At 28.5% G+C, this 21,419-nt stretch overlaps 2 protein-coding genes across 2 annotated transcripts; both read left to right on the top strand.

Annotated features, from left to right (window-relative positions):
- Window positions 1-14,061: 14,061 nt before the first annotated feature.
- On the top strand, window positions 14,062-14,537 carry Phum_PHUM311940 (uncharacterized protein; the record flags this gene model as incomplete). The annotated part of the gene is made up of 2 exons (XM_002427311.1): window positions 14,062-14,078; window positions 14,387-14,537. The coding sequence occupies 2 exons, from the start codon at window positions 14,062-14,064 to the stop codon at window positions 14,535-14,537; spliced, it is 168 nt and encodes a 55-aa protein (XP_002427356.1).
- A 4,924-nt stretch (window positions 14,538-19,461) lies between these two features.
- On the top strand, window positions 19,462-19,875 carry Phum_PHUM311930 (uncharacterized protein; the record flags this gene model as incomplete). Its single annotated transcript, XM_002427310.1, has 2 exons — window positions 19,462-19,509; window positions 19,744-19,875. The coding sequence occupies 2 exons, from the start codon at window positions 19,462-19,464 to the stop codon at window positions 19,873-19,875; spliced, it is 180 nt and encodes a 59-aa protein (XP_002427355.1).
- Window positions 19,876-21,419: the final 1,544 nt, after the last annotated feature.

Raw genomic sequence — 21,419 nt, 5'->3', positions numbered from 1 at the left:
GATAATAATAATAATGATAATTCGAGATTCGGGAAAAGAAAACGATTAATCGAAATTCGAGTTTTTTTTTTGAATAATAATTTTAATTTTTTTCATTGGTTGAAAGTTTTTTTTAAAAAAAAAAAAAAACTTTGACTTGAAAATTTAAAAAAAAAAAAAAAAAAAGCGGTAAAAAGTCGTCATCATCTCAACGAGTTTTTAAATAGTAAAAAAAAAAAAAAGAAAAAAAAATCACGACGTGTGATTCCTTTGGGTTAATTAAATCCATGTCAAAGGTTAAGACGTTTCAATTAAACTTCAAAATCTTTTTCTTTTTTTTCTCTCTCTCTCTCCCTCCCCCCTCTTCTCTCCTCCTCTCCTCCTTTCCCCTTTCCTCCTTTCGGAGGTGATACGAACTCGTTTAAATTTCTTTTTTTTTTTTTTTTTTTTTAGTGTATATAACTTGAGGCTGGTGAAAAATAAAATAACGTATCCGAAATATTAATATTAATATTATTATTATTATTATTATTGTGTTTAACACGCGCACACGTGCACATACACACACAAATTTATAAATAATCCACCTAATTAAAATTCTTTGTTGTGTTTTTCTATATATATTGTTTCGTATATTAATATTAATTTCCGGTTTTTTCGTTAAAATTTTATCATGTTTTTCATATTTTTTTTTAAATATTATTATTATTATTATTATTTTTATTTTACTGTTTGTTTTTTGTGTGCTTGTTTGTCAATGATGGTGGTGGAGAAGGAAGGTGGGGGGGGTGGAGAAATAAAAATAACGTTTTTTGTTTTAGTTTTGAAAAACTAAAACAATATGACGAGATATGAATTTAAATACGAGAAAAATCTTCTTTTTTTTTTTTTTGGAAAATGGAAAATTAGAATCATAATTGATACTGCGGTTTTTGTTGTTGTCTTTTGTTACAAATGGAAAAACAAAACTGGAAAAACTGGGAAAAAAAAATGGAAGAAAGAAAGGAAGGAAGGAAGTCGAAAGGGAAAATAAAATTAAAACCGAATAATTGAATATTTAATTATTTTATTATTTCAACATCATTTTAAATGCTTGTATTGATTAATGGCGGGAACTTGACGGTTTTTTTTTCTCTCTCTCTAAGTTATCAATAAAAACGAAATGATTTATTATCATCAGCATCATCTGAATCATAATAATAATAATAATAATAATAATAATCGCGACGTGAAACGATTTATAATAATAATAATAAGATTTTATTTTTATAAGACGGGAAAATCGTCATCATTGCGACGACGATTTTTTTTTTCCGCCGATTCTCGAACAACTTTAAGTGAATTAAAAGAAAATTTCGTTTGTATTTATATCGTAAAACAACAACAACATTGATAAGAAAAAGAAGATGATGATAGAGAGAAAAAGGAGGAGAAAGCAAATCGGGGAGAAAAGTTGATAAATAATAAATTTTAAAAAATGTTAGTTGTTGACAAACGAAATGATTAATTAAGAGAAAAAAAAATTTTTTTTTACTTGTTTGTACGGTTGTTGTATTTAAAAAAATTGAAATTCTGGCACGAATTTAAAAAAAAAAAAAATATTTAATTGGGATCGTGTGTGTGTGAAGGGGGAGGGGGTAGGGAGGGAAACGAACGCCATTTTGAATTTTATCCAGATTGATGATGACAAAAAAAAAAAAAATTATATATATTTTTATTCTGGAATTTCATTTTTAATTAAAATTTGAAATAATGAAATTAATTTATATCTATCTAGTCTTATTATTATTATCATTATTATCATCATCATCATCATTATTATCATTATTAAATTATTTAATTCCGAATAAATTAATTATTTAATTACGTTATTATTAATTAATATCTCTTTGAATTATCTGCGTACTAACAAACAACTTTCGCATTTGCATCAACTCGTCATCATCATTATTATCATCATCGTCGCCATTTTCTTTGGCACCATTTTCTTCTTTGAACGATCATTACGTATCGCGTTTTAAGAAACGCGTAAGGAAAAGAAATTTTTATTGAAAAGTAAGTATTTTACAGAAATGACAAAAACCGCCGGATCCACGTCAAATTTTAAGACTCCCCCACCTCTCTCCTTCCCGTCCGGATCAAAAATTATCCCTCAGGAACGCGACGAGTGAACGGGTTCTCAGGTCTCTTCCTGATTTTATTTTCGTCAGCCAGTGTTGCCAACATCGCGCGTCTTGTGTGAGTTTCCGAGTATCAACAGCAACAACAACAACCGCACCGGATGTACCTTACGATTGGTAAAATAAAAATTTAGCGTGTTTGGATCACGGCTCGACCTTTGACCCATTAGTATTGTGACATCATAACGAATATTAGTATAAATTATTAAAAAACTATGAATTTTCCCGAGGTTATCAATCATCGAGAAACGTTTTTCAAAAAAAAAAAATATAAATAAATGATAATGATAATCACCGTCGCCGTCGCCACCACCGCCACCGCTACCATCGTAATCGTTTAAATATTGAAAAATCCAATTTCTTTATTCTTTTATTTTTCTATATAAATTACCGCGTTTTTTTTTTATAGCGCTATAATACAAAAAGGTTAAAAGAAAAAAAAAATTTTTTATTTTATTTTTAATTAAGTTTTTTTAATTATAATTTTTTTATTTTATTTTTTTTAATAAAATTTTAAAAAGATAATAAATTGAGAATATTTATTATAAAGTCGAAAAGGAAAGAAAAAGGAAAAAAGGTAAATTATATCTTTTTGTATTCGTTCAACCGATTTTTTCCTTTCACATTTTCACTCAAAAAGATATTAAAAAAAAAAAAAAATATGGCGGATGAAGAATAATTCTTTTTTTTTTTTGGAGGTAAAAAGGGTTAATATCATTATTATTATCATCATCATTATTATTATTATTAATATAGTCTGCGGTGTTTATGTAGACGAATGGGTTTAAAAAGAAAAAGAAAATTTGAAAATGGAAAATTTTTATTTTACGTACGCGATTATTATTAATATTAATAGTTTTTTTTTGTAAGCAAAAATTTAATAAAAATTTGGCGGTTAGATGAATGAGGATAATAATAATAATAATGAGTAAAACAGGGGGAGGGGGGGAATTTTTTACAGCCCCTTAAGTCCGGACATCTTAATCCCTGATATTTTCCGATTTTTTTTATTTATCGATTAACTTGAAAAAAAAACCATTAATTGGTGGTTTCAATAATTATTTTGTGAGAAAGAAAATGATGGGGAGGGAGTGATGGCGGTAGGGATGGTGTTGGAGAAGGGAGGAAGAGGGAAAAACCCAAAATTGGAAAATAAACTGGAAATCGTTATTATTATTTTTGTTTTTTTTTTTTTTTTTTTTTCATGTCGTAACTCGTCGATTTTTGTTTTGTTTTTTGTTTGTTCGCTTCGGTGATCGGTTAAATATTTACCGGAAACGGAAGTTAATATTTTTCTTGTCAAGAACGTTGTAGAATTTGCCAAAAAATTTTTTTAGAAAAAAAAGTTTAATTATAAAATTAAAATATGATGAAAAAAATGAAAAAGTTTAATTGTAATGAAATTTTTTTTTGAAGAGACCGAACGATCGACCAATGAGAATTTTTTAAAAAAAATTTTTGCTTAAATTTTAAAGGGTTTCGGCCCTTTACAAATTTATATTTTCAAATATCTTCAATCGGTTTTATTATTTTTTTTTTTGTTGCTCGTGAGTGGGAAGGTGAGGTGAGGTGAAGGGAAAAGGGAAGCGTGAAAAGCGCGGGAAATACGAAACCCAACTCGTGAAAATTTAAAAAAAATTAAAAAAAATGTGTAAAAAGGAAAAAAAAAGGAGTAAAAAAAAAATTTCGACGGTTAAAAATGTTAATTTACAAAACGTAATTTAAATTTATAATTTTACTCTCGGTTCATTCGAGCAAAAAAAAAAAAAATTTCTCCAGTAGGTTTTTTTTTCCTTCTTCTCCGTACGAAACAAAATTATTTTTGTATCATAAAAACAAATTGAAATTATCATCATCATCATCATCGCCGTAATCATCGTTATTATTATTATTACTTTTTTTTTTTACGAAACGATGATTATAACGAATATTTTTTTTTATGAAGGAGAAAAAAAAAAAAGTTTTTTGCGTAACAAAAAAAAAATTTTTTTTTTTTTATAATATATTATAATAATAATAATAATTTGCTTTTATAATTTTTCGTGGTAGTAGAATTAAATGAATATAGCCCAACAAAAGAAAAAGAAGAAAAATTAAAAAAATAAAAATTTTTTTTTTTGCTTTTTTTTTCTTTCCTTCCAGGCATTGTTAGGAAAATCAAAAAAAAAAAAAAAGTAAAACCGGAAAGTTTTTTTTTTTTTTTTATTTAGCCTCAATTGAAAAAAAAAAAAAGTTTTCAAAAACCGACGTGTGCGTGTCCTGCCGAACGCACGCGTAATATTACGCAGCAAATTTTTTTTTGAATTTAATTCGGGAACGATCGCGCGTAAAAGTGAAAAAAAATTGTAATTGAGTTCGTTTCGTATCGATATCATCATCATTATTATTATTACCCTCACCCTCGATGCACTCGTCGTCATCATCATCATTATCATCATCGTCGTCGTCACCGTCAAACTCATAATCGAAACATTAAATTAATCGAGAGACTTAAAAAACGATTTTCATACGTTCGATTCGAATTCGATTTGGGGAGGGGAAGATAAAACAAAGGAAAAAAAAAAGGAAGGAAGGAAGTAAAAGGATGAATAAGAAATAAAGCAGGAGGGAAAAAAAAGAAAGAAAAGGAAAACACGTGATGATGTTTTTTTTTCTCTTTCTAGAACCTTCTGCGACCCAGTTTTTACGAATCGAGAAAAAGGTCAAAATTTCATATTTATAATATTTTTAGAATGTTGAGAAAACGTTTAAGAATATTTTCTTTCTCTCTCTTTCTCTCTATCTCCCTCCTTCTCTCTCTCTCTCTCTCTCTCTGCCTCCTTCTACTCTTCCCCATTTAATCCGCGCTCGTATTTTTCTTCTTCCACGTTACTTAAATAATTAAAAAAAAAAAAAAAATTTCACTTTTTTAATTTTTTCAAAACATGAAATAATATTTTTTTTACGAAATGATAATGTGATTACACGCACACGCACACACGTGTTAATAAAAGAGGGAGAAGGAGAGAGGAGAGGGGAAAGGGAAGTGTAAGAAAAATTCGTGGAAAAAAGGCGTCAACGAGAGAGAGAGGAAGAATTTTTATTAGTAAATGCTGCTACCCCACCCCTTTTTTTTTGGGAAAATTGAATTTCTCGTAAACTTTAGATCGTTTGTAACGTGACGAATTATTTGAGGGGGGGTGATAGGTAATTTTAAAATGGGGAGGTGAGAATCAATGACGTCATTATCATCATCATAAAAAAAAGGTGGGACAAAACGTTAAAATTATTAAAATTTCGTTTTTTTCGCGCATGGGACGTAATAAAAATAATAATAATAATGATAATAATAATAATAGCAATAGTAGCACAGGTAATAAAGTGACGAAAGAGTAATTTTTTATTACGTCTGAATAAATAGTAATAATAATAATAATAATAATGGTAATAATAATAATTTTTCACGAGGTATCATACAGTTGGGGTTGATTTTTATACTCCGCTCTCATATAGTTCTAGCTTATTGCTATTGGGGGGGAGATAGGGAGTTGAAGGGGGGGACGTGAGGAGGAGGAGGAGAAAATAAATTAAATAATAATTTTTTTTTTTTTTTAATAACATTTTGTTTTCGTGAAATCAAAAAAATATTTAAATTTATTTAAATTATTCACGCCATTCACGGGTAAAAAAAAAAAATTTTTTTTCAATGCATTTTTATTCTGTGTCGGCGGTGAAAAACGGAAGGCGTGTCTTGTTCCCTTTATAAAAAAAAAATGTCGCAAATACGTTAAAAAAAAAAAAAAATAAATAAATGAATAGACGAACGAACGAACGCGTCACGTGCTCCGATTTAAATTCCCACACGCGCGCCTAAAAAAAAAGAAAAAACGGAAAATTTTTTTTCCAACGGTTTTTTTTTTTTTTTTGGTAAAACGGCGGAAATTTTTTTTTTTTTTTCGGGTGAATTCGATTCACCTTTTTTACAAAGAACGAACGTAACGAATTAACAAAACGGAAACGGAAACGGTGACGTTTATTATTATCTATTACGTAATAATTTAAAAAAAAAAATTTATAATAAAAGAGTTTGATAGTCAAAGTTAGAGTAATTTGATGGATAAATAAAAAAAAATATGGCGGATAAATTAAAACGAAATATTTATTTCAAAAAGAAACCGGAAAAGGAAAGAGTCGTAGAAATAATAATAATAATAATAATAATAATAATAATAATAATAATAATAATAATAATAAATGAATAAAGAAGAAAAGTCAAACGTTAAATTATTTACGATTCGAAAATGAGTTTAATAATTTTTTCTTTTTGGTTAGAAACCTTTTTTAGTAAAATTTTCGGGTCACATTTTTTTTCTTTCTTTCCTTAAATAAGGAAAATCGAAAGAAAAAAAAAAGAAGGAAAGAGTGAGACGGGGAGGGGGGTAGGAGGAGGAGGGGGCAGTAGTAGTAATTAACCGCCGTAATTTACAATTCCTGAAGGGAAATACGAAAGAAAGAAAAAAAGAAAGAAATAAAAGGAGGCATTCACGAAAAGGAAAAAAAATCGATTATGAAAGGTTGGCGGGGAATGCGAAATAATAATAATAATAATAATAATAATTTTAATCAGAAATTTAATTTCTCACACTAATAACTTTTTCCCTTTGCCGTCGATTCTCCACTCTCTCCCGCCCCCGCTCCCACCCCCCCTTTCCTCAACCTTTTTTGTAATAAATTTTAATTTTTCGTCGTCGCTTTTTTTTTTTTTTTGATATGATATCAATAAATACTCGACGACGTCGAAATTACGCAAACATAAAAAAAAATTAGTAAAATTGACGAAATAACTTTTTTATTTGGTGGTGGTAGGTAGAAGGGGGGGTAAAAACGTGAGATGAAAAATCCCGATAGTAAAAATTTAAATTTTCCGTGCGATTTACAACCGAAAAAAAAGGAAAAAAAATGTCAACGGAATAAATTTAAACAATCGAATTTTTTTTTGCGAATCGGATTTCTTTTTGCAAAAAGGTTTGGCAATAACCGGAAATAAAAAACCGGAAACGGATACGGATTTTTTTTTTTGGAGGAGGGGAAAACACGAAACATCGTTTAACATTTAAAAAATTTTTCCTTTTATATTATTGATGGATTATTTATTGTTTTATGACGACGACGACGATGATGATGATATTATTATTTTATTCTTTGTTTTCTTCCGCTTTACAACCGGAAATGACTTCAAATCAGGTATACAAATGTTTGTTCGCAAAAAAAAAAAAAAACTTTTTAACCTTTTTGAAATTTTTAATCGGTTTTTATAAATCCAGATGTCGATTCGAATTACAACAACGACAACCGTTTGTTTACCGCGTTATTTTTCATTATTATTATTATTTTACTTTACGACCGCCATTTTTTTTTTTTATTGCAACGAGTTGTAAAAAGAAAAGAAAAAAAAACATTTCGATGAGGTGAATTTAAAAAATTGTAGTAAAAAATCGTATTTAATACTATATTTTATAGAGGCTCTATATTTTATAGACTTTCTATATTTTGTATTATATATATATATATATATATAAATTAAAAAATTATAAATTTATAGTTTTAAACTTAAAGCCAATAAGAGAGAAAACCGTAGGGTTCTTTTTGTGTTTACGAACGTCCCTTTTTTTTTCTTTCTCTCTTTCCGTTTCCGGTTTCCTTTCCTTGATTTTTTTTCTTCTTCTTCCGTCCCACCAAGAGAACCGCCGCCATTGTTTGATAAAAATATACCAAAAAAACCAAATGGTGGTCTATACGAGTGAAGTGGTCAACTTGGTGCTTCGGGGTGTCGGGAGGAATGGTTGGGAGGGGGGGAAGTGGTGGTCCGACCGATTTTTGCCGCTGGAGTTTTTAGTTAGTTTTTCGGTTTTTCAAAAGAAAAGAAAAGAAAAGGGGAAAAAAAGCCGAGGGGGGAGGGAGGGAAATTTTTCATTTTTAACTCCTTAAAAAGTTTTTCGTATTGAAAATTTAATTAAATTTTTCAAAAGTTTATTATTATTATTATTATTATTATTATTATTATTACTATTATTATTATTAACTTTATGCTTCTATATTTTTAAAGTCTATATTAAAAATTTCATTTATGTTTTATTATTATTATTATTCTTATTATATAGAATTAAAATGACGGTGTGCTATAATTTTTTTTTTATTTAACAGTGAAAAAGGGTTTATAAATTTTTTTTACAGCCAGCTATTTATAGCGGTGATTTTGTTACGCTACAAAACGAAAAAAAAAATATAAACTATATAAATATAGCGAAATAAATTTTTTTTATTAACGGTTTTTTTTCTCACGCGTTTAAAAAATTTATAATAATAATAATTATTATTATTATTTGTTGCGCTATATTTTTTTTTTTTTGCAAGGATGATTGTAAAGCACGCGCGAGTGAGAGAGACAGAGAGAAATAGACAGAGATAAAGAGAAACTGAGAGAGAGAGAGAGAGAGAAGGAATTAATTTTACGCCGCGTAAAAAAAAATGAAAATGCACTCGAACGGATAAATAAATACATATAAAATATTAAAAATTTTAAAAAGGATATAAATAAATTTAAAAAAAAAAAAAAAAGTGGTGCCAACCTTACGTACCGAAAGAATACTATATCGGGAATTGCAATAAACGTTTATGAATATTTAAAAAAGAAAGAAAAAGAAAAAAAAATTCTCACCCCCCAATTCCTCCCCCTCCCCTTCCTCTTCCCTTTCCTCCGCCTCGTAAAATCCATTAAATATTTTTAAAACTTTTTTTTTTTTTTTTAAATTCTTAACACGGTACTGAATTCGATCAAAGGTTAGTGAGGTTTTTGTAAGTAAGAAAAGGATGATAAAAAATAATGGTGATGATAAAATTATGTTGGTAACAATGAGTAAAACATGGTGCAATTTGAAACGTTTGATGAAAAGGGTTTTTTTTTCAACAGTGGCAGCAATTATTTAAAAAAAAATAATAATAATAATAATATTTATCGAAAGTTGTTTGTTTAATTACACGACTATTAAAATCCGACATTTTTATTTTATTAAAAAAAAAAAAAAAATTTAAAAATTTGTCACGTGTTCAGGTTGTCGCGTACCTGATTTAATAAAAATAAATTTGTTTTTTTTTTTTTTTTATAGATAACAAATAAAAACTTCAGGTAGCTTTTTTTTTTTAAAACCGTGACACTATCAATCACGTTTTTTTCTCTCTCTCTCTATCTCTCTTATCATCTTTTAAACGTGGTATTAATGCACTATCGTGGAGGTAGCCGGTTAATTTATTTATTTTTTAAATGGCGACAACTTTTTTTTTAAACTAATAAAATAAGACAAGACAATCAAATCAATTACATTCGTCCGTCGGTCGGTACTAGAATGATTTTTTTTTTTTACGATCCTGCCACGTTTTTTTTACATGAGTCTAAAGACCCGACAATACGATAAATTTTTTTTTTGTTTTGTTTTTTTCTTGAAAAATGGGTGCGGTCGAATATCAAAGAAACCGTTTCGAATTTTTTTATTTATTTATTATTATTATTATTTTTAACGTCCGACCATCGATGATGTTATTTTGACGTTTAGTGTTTAACCACCCGCCACCCCGCTCCCTCTTTTCCCCGCCGTTGGGCCTCCCTCCGGCACCGTTTTTTTTTTTTTTTTGTTATTTATTTAATTAGCGGTTGAAAGAAAGAAAGAAAAGAAGGAAAGGGAAAAAGAAAATTTTTATTTTTTATTTGACTTTAAAAGCGGTTCATGAATTTTTTAAATGAAATGGGGGAGGGGGAGGAAGAGGGGGTAAAAGTTTTTAAAAAAAATTTAAGGGAAAAAGTTGAATGAAGAGTGAGGAGAGAGGGAAGAGAGAGAGAGAGAGAAAAAAAATTTGAATAAGACTTTTTTTACTACTTACATTTTAATGTAGGCGGCCTCGATTCTTGCACCACCGACGCCACCGCCGCCGCCACCACCACCACCACCTACCCCACGAAAACTTTTTTTTTTCTTTTCTTTATTTTCTATTACGCTCCATCTTGTTTTTTTTTCTTTTGTTGTATATTCGAGCCGTTTGAAAATTCTTTCCTCATTTAAATTATTTATATATATGTATACCCTTGTTTCTAATATTTATTCTAGTTTCTTAATTTTTTTCCCCCACCCTCCTCCTCCTTTTCCTCCTCTTTTCTTCTTGTATTACCTTTTTATAATTTTCATTTTTGGCCCGCGCTCCCCACCCTCTACTTTAACCGACAACCCATTACTTTTATTTTTTCTTCTTCTTGTTCATCTATTATTATTCCTTAGGAGTCTTTTTTGGATCTAATACTATTTCTCTCTGTCTCTCTCTTTCTTTCATTTTTGAATGCTAAAAACGATGGGAAAAAATTTTTTTTTCTTTTCTTTTCTTTTTTTTTTCTTTCTCTGTTTTTTTTGTTCGTTTTCAGTTAAGTTGTAAACTAAAAAAAGTAATTACTTTCATTCAAAAAGTTTTTTTTTTTTTTTTTTTTTTTATAAAAAAAAAAAAAAAAAGATTTATTACAATTTTCAAAAAAAAGAAAAGTTTTTCCGCTCCAACGTGTAAAAAAAAAGGGAAGTGAAGGGGAGAGGGGGGAAGAAAGATGAAGATGTAGTAAATGATGATGATGAGAGAGAGAAAAAAAAATTTCGTTGCGTTTTTGCATTAATTTTTTTTTTTTTCCCAAAACTAAATTTTCTAATCAAATTAAAAACTTTACAAAAAAAAAAAGAAAAGTTGTTTTAATTATTCAAAACCTTTGTTTTATTATTATTATTATTATTATTATTATTATTATTATTATTATTATTATTATCATTATCATTGAGTTTTTATCTTTTTCGAAAAAAAAAATGTTTTGTCGTTTGTACGAATTATTTTTTTTTTAATTACAAATACGGATGATTTTGTTTCTGCGTTGCTGCTGCCACTTTTGTTTTTGATTTGTCACCTAAAACAACATCATTATCATCATCATCATCATCATTATTATTATTTAGAAAAAAAAACGTTTTTAAAGCGAAAGACATCATTTCAATCAGGCGTAGGGAAATAGTCAGGCCGAGAGAAAGGGACAAACGAAGGAGAAACAGAGAGAGAGCGAGAAAAAGAGAGAGAGTAAAAAAAAACAATAAAAACCTGAAAATTATTTATTTCATATCATTATTATTATTATTATTACTTTCCGAGTAGGAAATAAAATAAGAAAAAAATGTTTTTAAAAAATTTGGAGAAAAAAAATGGCCGACTTTAAATAAATTCGATTTCACATTTTTGACGTATAAAAATTTAAACGGGGAGGAGGGAGGAAGTGAAGGAGAAAGGGAGGGAGGGGAAGGGTATACAATCGTATAAATATATATATATATATATATATATATATATATATATATAAGTATATAAAATTTATGTCGAATGTGAAAAATCACAGTCTTTCTCTCATTCTCTTTCTCGCTCTCTCATTTTTTTTTTTTTATTTCTGCACCATTTTCTATTTTTATCTATTTTTCTTTCTTCTTCTTTCATCTATTTTTCTCATTCGTTTTCCATTTTTTTTTTTTTTTTTAAAGAGACAAATTAAATTTATGTTGTAATAAATAAAAAAATAATAATAATGATGATGATGATAATGGTAATAATAATTTTTTTTTTTTCAAACGTCTGTTAATCAAAGAAAAATAAGAGAGAGAAAGAGAGTGAGTGAGAGTAAGTGAGAGAGAGAGAGAGAGAGAAAAAAATCAATTTCAGATGACAGTGATAGGCTTATCAGTTTTCGCAGACTTTTCCTCCTTTTGAAAAATACAATTTTTTTTTTCCAAAACCGTATACGGAAGAAAGAAAGTAAAAAAAAAAAAAATGACAAAAAAAATGACAAAAAAAATGGAAAATAAAAAAAAAATAATAAAATAATAATCGGACGCCATTTTTTTTTTTTTTATTTAAAATTTTTAATTTGTCACTTTTGAAAAGCGGAGGAGGAAAAAAAATAAAATGATCGATATTATTATTATTATTATTATTATTATTATTATTATTATTATTTAGTATGAGTATAATTATACGGTTATCGTTATCGATGATAAATAATATGGTTTGCGAACAATCGGAATGTTTTTTTTTTTAGATAATTATCATCCGAAATGGATTTGTTATGCAACACAAAACATTTTTAAAATTATTTTTACGGGATTAAATCGAGGTTAATTGGCTGTTAAAAATAAAAGCCTGGAACGCACACCCGCACCCGAACACACGCGCACGCACAAAGACACGCGAAAAAAAAGAGCAAAAAAAAAGTAAAATAAAAAAAGTAAAAAAAAAATACGAAGAGGTGTTGAATGACGAACGAACGAACGAACGTGGCACTAACGAACAAACAAACAAACAAACAAACATACGAAACAATTCCATTCTTCTTTCCGTTTTTTTTTTTTTTCCTCTTTTGTTGGCAACGATTCGACATGTTAATAAACGATTTTATAATTTTCTAAGGTTTCTAAATTTTCATTAATAAACGATTTACTACTATTAACCGTGTTAATAGTAATTACATCCCTCGGGATCATCCGCTTGGATAAATGTTGCCGTAGTCGTCGTCGTCGTCGTCCTCGTCGTCTCTCGCGAGAATTATTATTATTATTATTATCATCTATCAACCTTTTTTTTTATTTATTAAATAAATAATAAAAGACTGACGGGTTCGATTCCTCTTTAATTTTTTTATTTATCTGCTCATCTCTTATTTTTATTATTATTATTATCATCGTTGTTATTAACACGCAATTCAGGGAGAGAATCGAAGAATGATTGAAATTGTTGCTGCTGATGGTGTTGAATTTTTGTTTTTACTAAGAAAACCAAAAGAAGAAGAAGAAGGAAATCTCGAGAAAATTAAAAAAAATAATTTTTTCTGATATTTTGGTTTTTGACTAAAATAGAAACAACAACAACAAACTTTTATTCTCCAGGTTTTTATTTCCTGTTTCCGGTTATCGATTAGTATTATTATTATAATCATTATGTGCATCTTTTATAGTAGGAATTAAAAAAAAAAACAAAAATGGTGCGGAGGCACTAAGAAGTATTTAATCATTAGTTAATTAAATGAATAAATAAAGAAAAAAGTTGTTAAATCATAGAGTAAATAATAAAATTACACCATTCTTCCCTCCTCTCCCTTCCGGGTTTCAATGTGTTTATTTACTCTACGACGTGTGAAAAACGCGGGGAATTTTTTTTTAATATTGACGTTGTTATTATTATTATCATTATTTAAGTTTAATAAAAAAAAAAAAAAAAATTTCTTCGGAGTTGCGTTTTTGTTTTTTTTTTTTTACTCTATGGAAAAGAAGTGAGAGAGAGAGAGTGGAGGAAAGAGTGGGAAAATAATTTTGTAAAAGTTTTTTTTTACATGCTTTAATATAAATCGTGATTTTTTAAATTACTCAAATCTCCGGTTTCTCCTCCTCTCCTTTTCCCCCTCCTCTCCTTTTCCTCCTCCTCTTTCTCCCTTTTCGCCTCATAATTACTCTGTAGATTCGCGTTCCTGTGGAGGCCTCATATTTTTTTTATGACTTTTTTACTTCGTATTTATAAAAAAACAACCGACACAGCACAGTGTTGATGACCAAATAATGAACCCGAAATGTAATTTTCAAGCTTTCGCCACCGCTACCGCTACCACATCCGCTGTTGTTTCTCCTGCCACGAAGAGAGAGAGAGAGACGAGAGAAAGAGAGTTTCGTTTCATTTTTCTCCCTCTTTCACCCCTTCCTCGCCCTATTTTTTTTTATTTTTTTATTATTTTACTCCAGTAAAAGTTGTAAACCGTTTTATTATCATCATCATCATCATCATTTGAAGAAAAATTATCTGTCATTAAAAAATGGGAAGAAAATCTCAGTTTTTTTTTTTTTGTGTGTTTTTCTCCAGAAATTACATCGTTTATCGCACACTCTTTTTAATAAAATGGCGAGAGAAAGAAAAAAGAAAAGAAAAGAAAAGAAGGGGAGGGGGAAAACAAAACAAAAAAATTATTATTATTATTATTAATAGAGAAATGAATATAAATTCACGACGTCAGGTTTTCTTTTGCTCTTTTTCTTAACACTTCTCCTCCTTTTTCATTCCCTCTCCCTCTCTCTCTCTTTCCCTCGCTGTCGTATATATATATGTATAAAATTTTTTTCATTTTTTATTTTATTTATGAGAATCGTGGAAGAAGAAGAAGAAAAATTTTTTAAATATTTTTTTCATAAAAAAAAAAGGAAAACAACAACAACAAGTCGTCGAGTGGTTGGCAGGCAAAGGGGCAAGCTAGCAAGCAGGCAGGCCGGAAACCAACAGAGAAGCAGACGATGATTATACACGAATATCGAGTGTGAGAGATTTTTAACTAATTGCCGCCAAACCTCTCCCCAACTCCCCCTCCCCGCGGGGGGTTTTTCAAATAACCCCAGGATATACATCTAATTTTCTTTCATCAACCGTTTATGCATTCAGGAGTTATCGCCGCGTATTTATTTAATATTTATAAATTATTCGTTCGGATTCTTTTCGCGGGTTTTATTTGTTGTCACGTGGCAAAAACAAAAAGTTTTTTTTTTTTTTTTAAATAGTTGTTAACCTGTGGATTTTTTTTTAATTTACTTCATTTTTCTATAAATAAATCGTGGAAAGCGTGCGCTATATCTGTATGTATTTTTTTTTTTTTGAATTCTAATGCCACGATTAAGTTAATTTAAACATAAATTTGAATTTTATTTTCCATAGAGTATTTAAAAAAAAAGAAAAAGGAAATTTAATTTATAAATTATTGTTATTCGTTTTATTATAATGACGCAGTACTTATTTTTAAATGTAGATGGAGTTAATAACAATAACAACAAAAACAACAACAACAACAATAGTTTTATTTCTTTTACGAATGCATTTGCAAATACGAAGTAGCAAACAAACAAGAGAGAGAGAAAGAGAGATAATAACGTATATAAAGAGAGAGATATTAAAAGAAATATTTGCACCTGGTTCACGTTATAAAAATTCTACGCATAAAAAAAAACGTCGATAATAAACTCGAGAATCAAATTTCTTTAAATATGTACTATATAGACTATTTTATAGACTATAATTTTCCTTTTTTAACTCTTAAAAAAAACTCTATAAAGAAAAATGCGCGCGTAGTTATTTTGTTAGTCATTTCCGGTAAAGATTAATAATCGAAAAGGAAGAAAAGGTTAAGCGGATTGAATTTTCTTCTTCTTTTTTTCCTTTTTTTTTTCTTGGACGATTTGTTTCGATTGATGATGATGATGATGATGACGACGACACAGAGATTTCGCCGCGTTTTTTGTCGATCGATCATAATTCGAAATGAAAAATTACACAATGGGATTAAATTATTGGGGTCGATTTAAAGCTCCTGCTGCTGCTAACTTTCGAAAAAAAATTTTATAGTACGATTCGAAATTCTTTCTTTACTTACCTACCCCCCTACCCCCTCATCCCGGGCCGTCTTTGTTTCCTTTTTTCCTGCCTAAGGTTAATTTTAAAAAGAATTCGAATGGATTCGAATAGGAAAAAGGTTTTAGAATAAATTTTCACACCTCTTGAGATGTGAAACCGCCCCGAAACAGAAAAATGTCTCGAAGCGATATTATTCCTCCCCAAGGCGATAAAAAAACGAAACGTCACAATAATAATAATAATAATAACGCGCGTTTTTTTTTTAAAATTAACAAGTCACATGACCTTAACACAAAAAAAAAACTAATCGTAACTAATAATTTATTTAATCGTAAAAATGTATACATATTAATGAAAAAGAAAACTTTTTTTTATAAAAAAAAAAAAAAAAACACTAATGCCACGTAAAAAACTAAATACATGCAAACAAACAAACGAACAAACAAACAAACGAACAAACAAACAAACAAACAAACGTATCGAACGAATGAATTTTTTATAATTTACCAAAAAAAAAAAAATTAAATTAAAAAAAAAAAAAGAAAACTCGTTAGTATTAATTAGTTTATTATTATTATTATTATTAACTTTTTTTTTTTTTTAAATTTTTTTAAGGCGTGACTAATTATTACTTGAACAACAACAACAACAACAAACCGTACAAACCGAACAAACCGAAAAAAAAATCAAGATTCGTAAGATTTAAGAAGCTAAAAATAAAAAAAAAAAAAGAAGCAGTAGTAGTTAAAGGTCACGATCTACGAACCTGAAACCTACTAAAAAAAAAAAAAATTATAGACGTCTATATAAACGCGAAACTACTTTAATTTTTTTTAAAAGGTGCGTGCGTGCGTGCGCGTTAAAATTTACAAAAATAAATTATCGATAAATTGTGAAATTTTATTGTTTTCACATCGAAAAAAAAAGAAAAAAAAAATTCCGACGAATTCCGACACAAAAAATTAAAATTAAAATATTATTATTATTATTATTATTATTATTATTATTATTATTATTATTACTATTATTATTACTATTATTATTATTTTTAATATTTATTCGTAGCCGCAAAAGATTTAATTCCACGACGTGTTTTTTTTTTTTAAAAGGGGATGGGAGTGGGTGGGTGAGGGTTAAAATCGTGAAATATATTTGAAAAAAAAAAAAATTTAAATATGGCGTCACGCAATGACCGTTTTCGTGCCCCCCAACAATCAGTCAGTATAAAAAAAAAAAACAACAACATAAAAAATTTGTTTACCGTTAAACGACGACGACGACGACGTGTTCGGTCCGATTTTTCCTTTTTTCCTTTTTTTTAACAGGAAAAAAATTATTATTATTAATTAAATTTTTTTTTTTTTTTTTTTGAAAAAATGAACAACGGAATCGAAAAAAATTTCCTTTTTTTTGTTCCGTTTGAGGGTTGGAAAGGAAGAGAAAGGAAGAAGGAGAAGGGGAAGGGGGAGTGAAACGAGAGGGGCGGGGGAGAGAAAAAAAAAGAAAAATTTACATTCAATATTTATTCGCATAATTTATGTGTACGATTTTAAATAGCTAAAGGGTTCGTGATGGCGGAGGGAGGGAAAAGTAAGGAAACGAAAGGGGGAAATGAGAGGGGAAGGGGGAAAGTGAAGAGAAAGAGGGAGAGAAGGGGAGGGGGAAAGGCGAAAGTGAAAAAAGTGTTAGAAAAAAATTTTAAAATTTCGTTTTGAAATTTTTTTTTTTCCGTTGTGTTGGTGGTGATGATTGTAGGAGTTGAAAGGGGAGTAGCAAAAGGGAAGTGAGGGGGAAAAATAATTTACGAGTTCAAAAATTTGACCTTGGGATAAAAAAAATATTTTGATAAGAATGATAACAAAATAATAAAAAAAAAGAAAACTTTCGGAAAACCTTTTAATCAACTTTCTTTTTTTTTTCAATAATTCCCGTAATAATAATGATAATATTAATAATAATAATGATGATGATGATAATAGTGATGATGATAATAATAATAATTTGTTACTTTGATAACAACACGACCCGTTTGAAATCTTTCCAGAACATAATTACTAAATATATAAATATAAATATAAATTTTTATGGCGCGATAAAAAAAATAAAAAATTTTTTTTATATATTTTGGAATCGAATAAAAAAAAGGAAAAAAGGAAAGAAAAAAAAGAAAAATATTTTTTCAAGGGTTGAAAAATCATTGGCCATTTTTATCCCCTAAAGCATTTTAAAAAGAATAAAAGATTGTGAAAAACAAGAAGAAGAAGAAGAAAACGAAAGAAGACGAAAGAAGAATAAGTTTTCTTTTTTTTTTGAGAGAGAAAAGTGAAAAAAAAATTTCAGAAAGTAAAAAAAAGAGAAAGAGAGAGAGGGAGATTGAATGAGAGAGAGTGAGTAAGAGAGAGTTAGAAAGAGAGAGAGAGAGAAAAAAGGAAGATATCTAAAACTTTTGTCGCACGAAAAAAAATAAAAAACTTGAAATAATTTTTAATTTTTTTCCTTTTTCTTCTTTTTCTTCTTTTTTTATTCTTTCGATTTTTATTTTCGTTTCTCTGGATAAAAACTGGAACGAAAAAGAAAATTTAAAAAAAATAATAATGATGATAATAATAAAATCCATTTGAAAAAAAAAGAGAAAAAAAATGGGATAAATGAGGTCGATGACGTACGTACGTAGGTACGTACCGGGGGAGGGGAAGGGGAAAGGGGAGGTGGGGTGCAATGCCGTTGTGCCTTTCGAAAAGTAATTTATTATTTAAAAAAAAAAAAAAATAGACTGGAAAGGATGGAAAAGGTTTGGCCGAAAGTTATAATTAAAGGGTGTCGGAAGGAAGGTTGTAGTAAAAAAAAAAAAAAAAAAGAAAAATATTCGCCATATAATAATAAATAACAATAATGAAGAAGAAAACTGTTAATTAATTTTCTGCTTTTTTTTCGTTTTGTTTCGTTTAGTTCCGTTCGCAATCGTAAAAAAAAAAAAAAAAAAAAAAAAAAAAAAAAAAAATTTTTTTTATTAACTTGACGTGAATCGTAAATTATTGAACGAAAACGTTGAAAATAATAATAATAATAATAATAATGATAATGATAATAATTTTCGAAATGAATTCGTTAATTAATAAATAACTACGAAGGTGACGTTGGTGATGATGACGATGATGATAATAATAATAATGATGATTAAAAAAAAAAAAAAAGTTTATACGTGTCCGGATGGGAATAGGATTTGGGAATTGGAGGGGGGGGGCTGATGGTGGTGGTGGTGGTGCGTTTGTCACACGTCACGAAGTCCAAGATTTTATTTTTAAATAAAAAAAAAAGTATTAATGTCATTGAAAATATATCCGGAGAGATTTTTTTTTTTTTTTTTACTCCAGAGGGAGATCCCGAAAGAGAAAGAGAGATAAAGAGAGAGAGAGAGAGAGAGAGAAATTTTAACCACGAAAAAAAAAATGGACGACGAGAGTTTTTTCCTCCAAAAAAAAAGAAAAAAAATTTCGATCGATCGATCGATGAGTGCCATTATTTAATTTTAATATAATTTTTCATTTTATTATTATTATTATTATTATTATTATTATTATTATTATTATTATTATTATTATTATTAATCCTAGAATTCCAGGAGACTTTGTAATATTTTTTTAACCTGGAAAAATTTTATCATTCGGATTCGCGTCGGATTTTACAAAGAAAATTTTTTTTTTGACAGGAAATCTGACGCGTTTTTTTTTTTTACGTCATCATTTGCCATAACCGGAAAACTAAAACCGGAACCGGAAATTAAATTTATGATTGTAATCGTATCGCCACCATCGCGGCGATGACGACACGTCAACGTGTTTTTTTTTTTTATTGTACTACTTCGCGAGTACCTGAACGTAATTTTTATAATAATATTAAATATTTCACTAAACGTTTTGAACCTTTCATCGACTTGTTCACCCCCCCTCCGCCTCCGTTTTTTTTGTTAACCTTTTTAACCTTTTCTTTCATTTTCGAGGTTTTTTTTTTTTTTTTTTTTATAAGTTTTTAATGCGTGTCAGGTTTTTTTTTTCCGGTAGAAAACTGTCAGATCTCGAATGTTGTAAATCAATCATAATAGAAATATAGTAGTGGTAGTAGCGTCGGTTCCGTTCTTGTTTTTAAGGGCTGCCGAGGGAGGAGGAGAGCGGTGGAGGAAAGAGGGAATGAAGGCGGTAGTAATCGAGAAATACGTGAAATTTTAAATTTTTAACCCCTCCCCCCTTTTTTCCCTCCTTTGAATCCCGGCGAAAAATAGAAATAAATGAATTTTATTGATTTTTTTTGTTTGTTTGTCTGTTTGCTTTTTTGTTTCCGCGTTTCTCTTTTGCTGTCGTTAATAATCAATTTAAATGATGTCGCGAAACTGACTTTGTAAGAATGATTTTGTTTTTCTGTTGCTTCTGCTTCTCTTTTCCCCTCGTCCCTTCCCCTCCTCTTTTCTTCGTTTCAAAAAATCGAAAAAATTTTAATTTATAACGACTCGATTTTATTTATTTTATTTTATTAATAACGTTGGCAAGACTGTTAAAAATTTTTTTTTTTTTAAATTAATGACTCCTACTACGATAATGATGATGATGATAATGATGACGATGATGTTTCAGACGTCAAAACTTTACCATCCGGGGTATGAATTTCTAACTTTTTTTTTGAAACGACTGAAAAGTTTTTTTTTTTTTAAATATAAAAAATGATTATCATCATTATCATTATCATCATTATCATTATCGTTGTCATTATCATCATCATTATTATTATTACCTTTATCGAAAAGTCGAAATTTTTCAAACTAAATTGACTTAATTTTAAGCAAGAAGAACTTGTCGAACCTTTTTCTACGTGAAACAACCTTTTTTTACCGCAACTTTTGCATCTTTTTTATATTTACGTACCGGAATTGAATTTGAAAGTTTCCGCGAATTTTATTTCTGTGCGTGTCTGCGTTTGTTTGTGGAAGGTTTAAAGTCAAAAATGATTATTAAAAAATTTAAATACATGCAATACGCGTGATTATAAATAATAACATTACTTGTGAGCTTGAGTATTTGTGTCGTCTGCTATTAAGGTCACCGGTTCAGCGTTTTTTTTTAGGCGCGTTTTTTACATGTTTTTTTTAGGGATGAATGAAATAAAAGAAAATAAAAAATTAATAACCCGTTTTTTTGTTTTTTTTTTTTCAAACAAACATCAGTGGTGCCGAGAGCACGCGCGTACGAAAAAGAACAAAAAAAAGTTTGTTTGTTTGTTAGTTGTTTGTTGTTGTTATTTTCTTTGAGATCCGTATTGAGTTTTTTATTTTTCTAACAAACAATCTTTTATCTATAACACAGAAAACTTTAAATTCGGCGAGGGTTTGTGTTTGTATGTGTGTATGTATGTACGCGTAGTACGCTTTTAGATTTTTCCTTCTTCTTCTTTTTCTTTTTATTCTTTCATCTCGTTTTTTTTTAATATACAACAATAAAAAAAAGGAAAGGAAAAAAAAAAGTTTGTTTTAGATTTCCTTTTCCTCGAGGCTTTTGTACATAACTTTTTTTTCCTTTTTTTCCTTTTTTTTTATCTCGATAGTTTTTTTTTTTGTTTTTAGTCATTTTTTTTTCTTCTCTTTTTATATTTTTAACATGTCGGTTTTGTTTTTTTTTTTGTTTTTTTTTGTAATTTCTATCGAACGGTGAAATGTTGTCAGTTTAGAGTCGAAGGGAAACAACAACCACAAAATTCGAAAAACTTGAAAGTTGATATTAAAAAGTAATA

This window comes from Pediculus humanus, genomic scaffold (genome assembly GCF_000006295.1).
Source record: "Pediculus humanus corporis 1103172107716 genomic scaffold, whole genome shotgun sequence".
NCBI lineage: Eukaryota > Metazoa > Arthropoda > Insecta > Psocodea > Pediculidae > Pediculus > Pediculus humanus.
The sequence above is the reverse complement of the archived record's forward strand: the minus strand, read 5'-3'. Positions and strand labels throughout refer to the sequence as shown.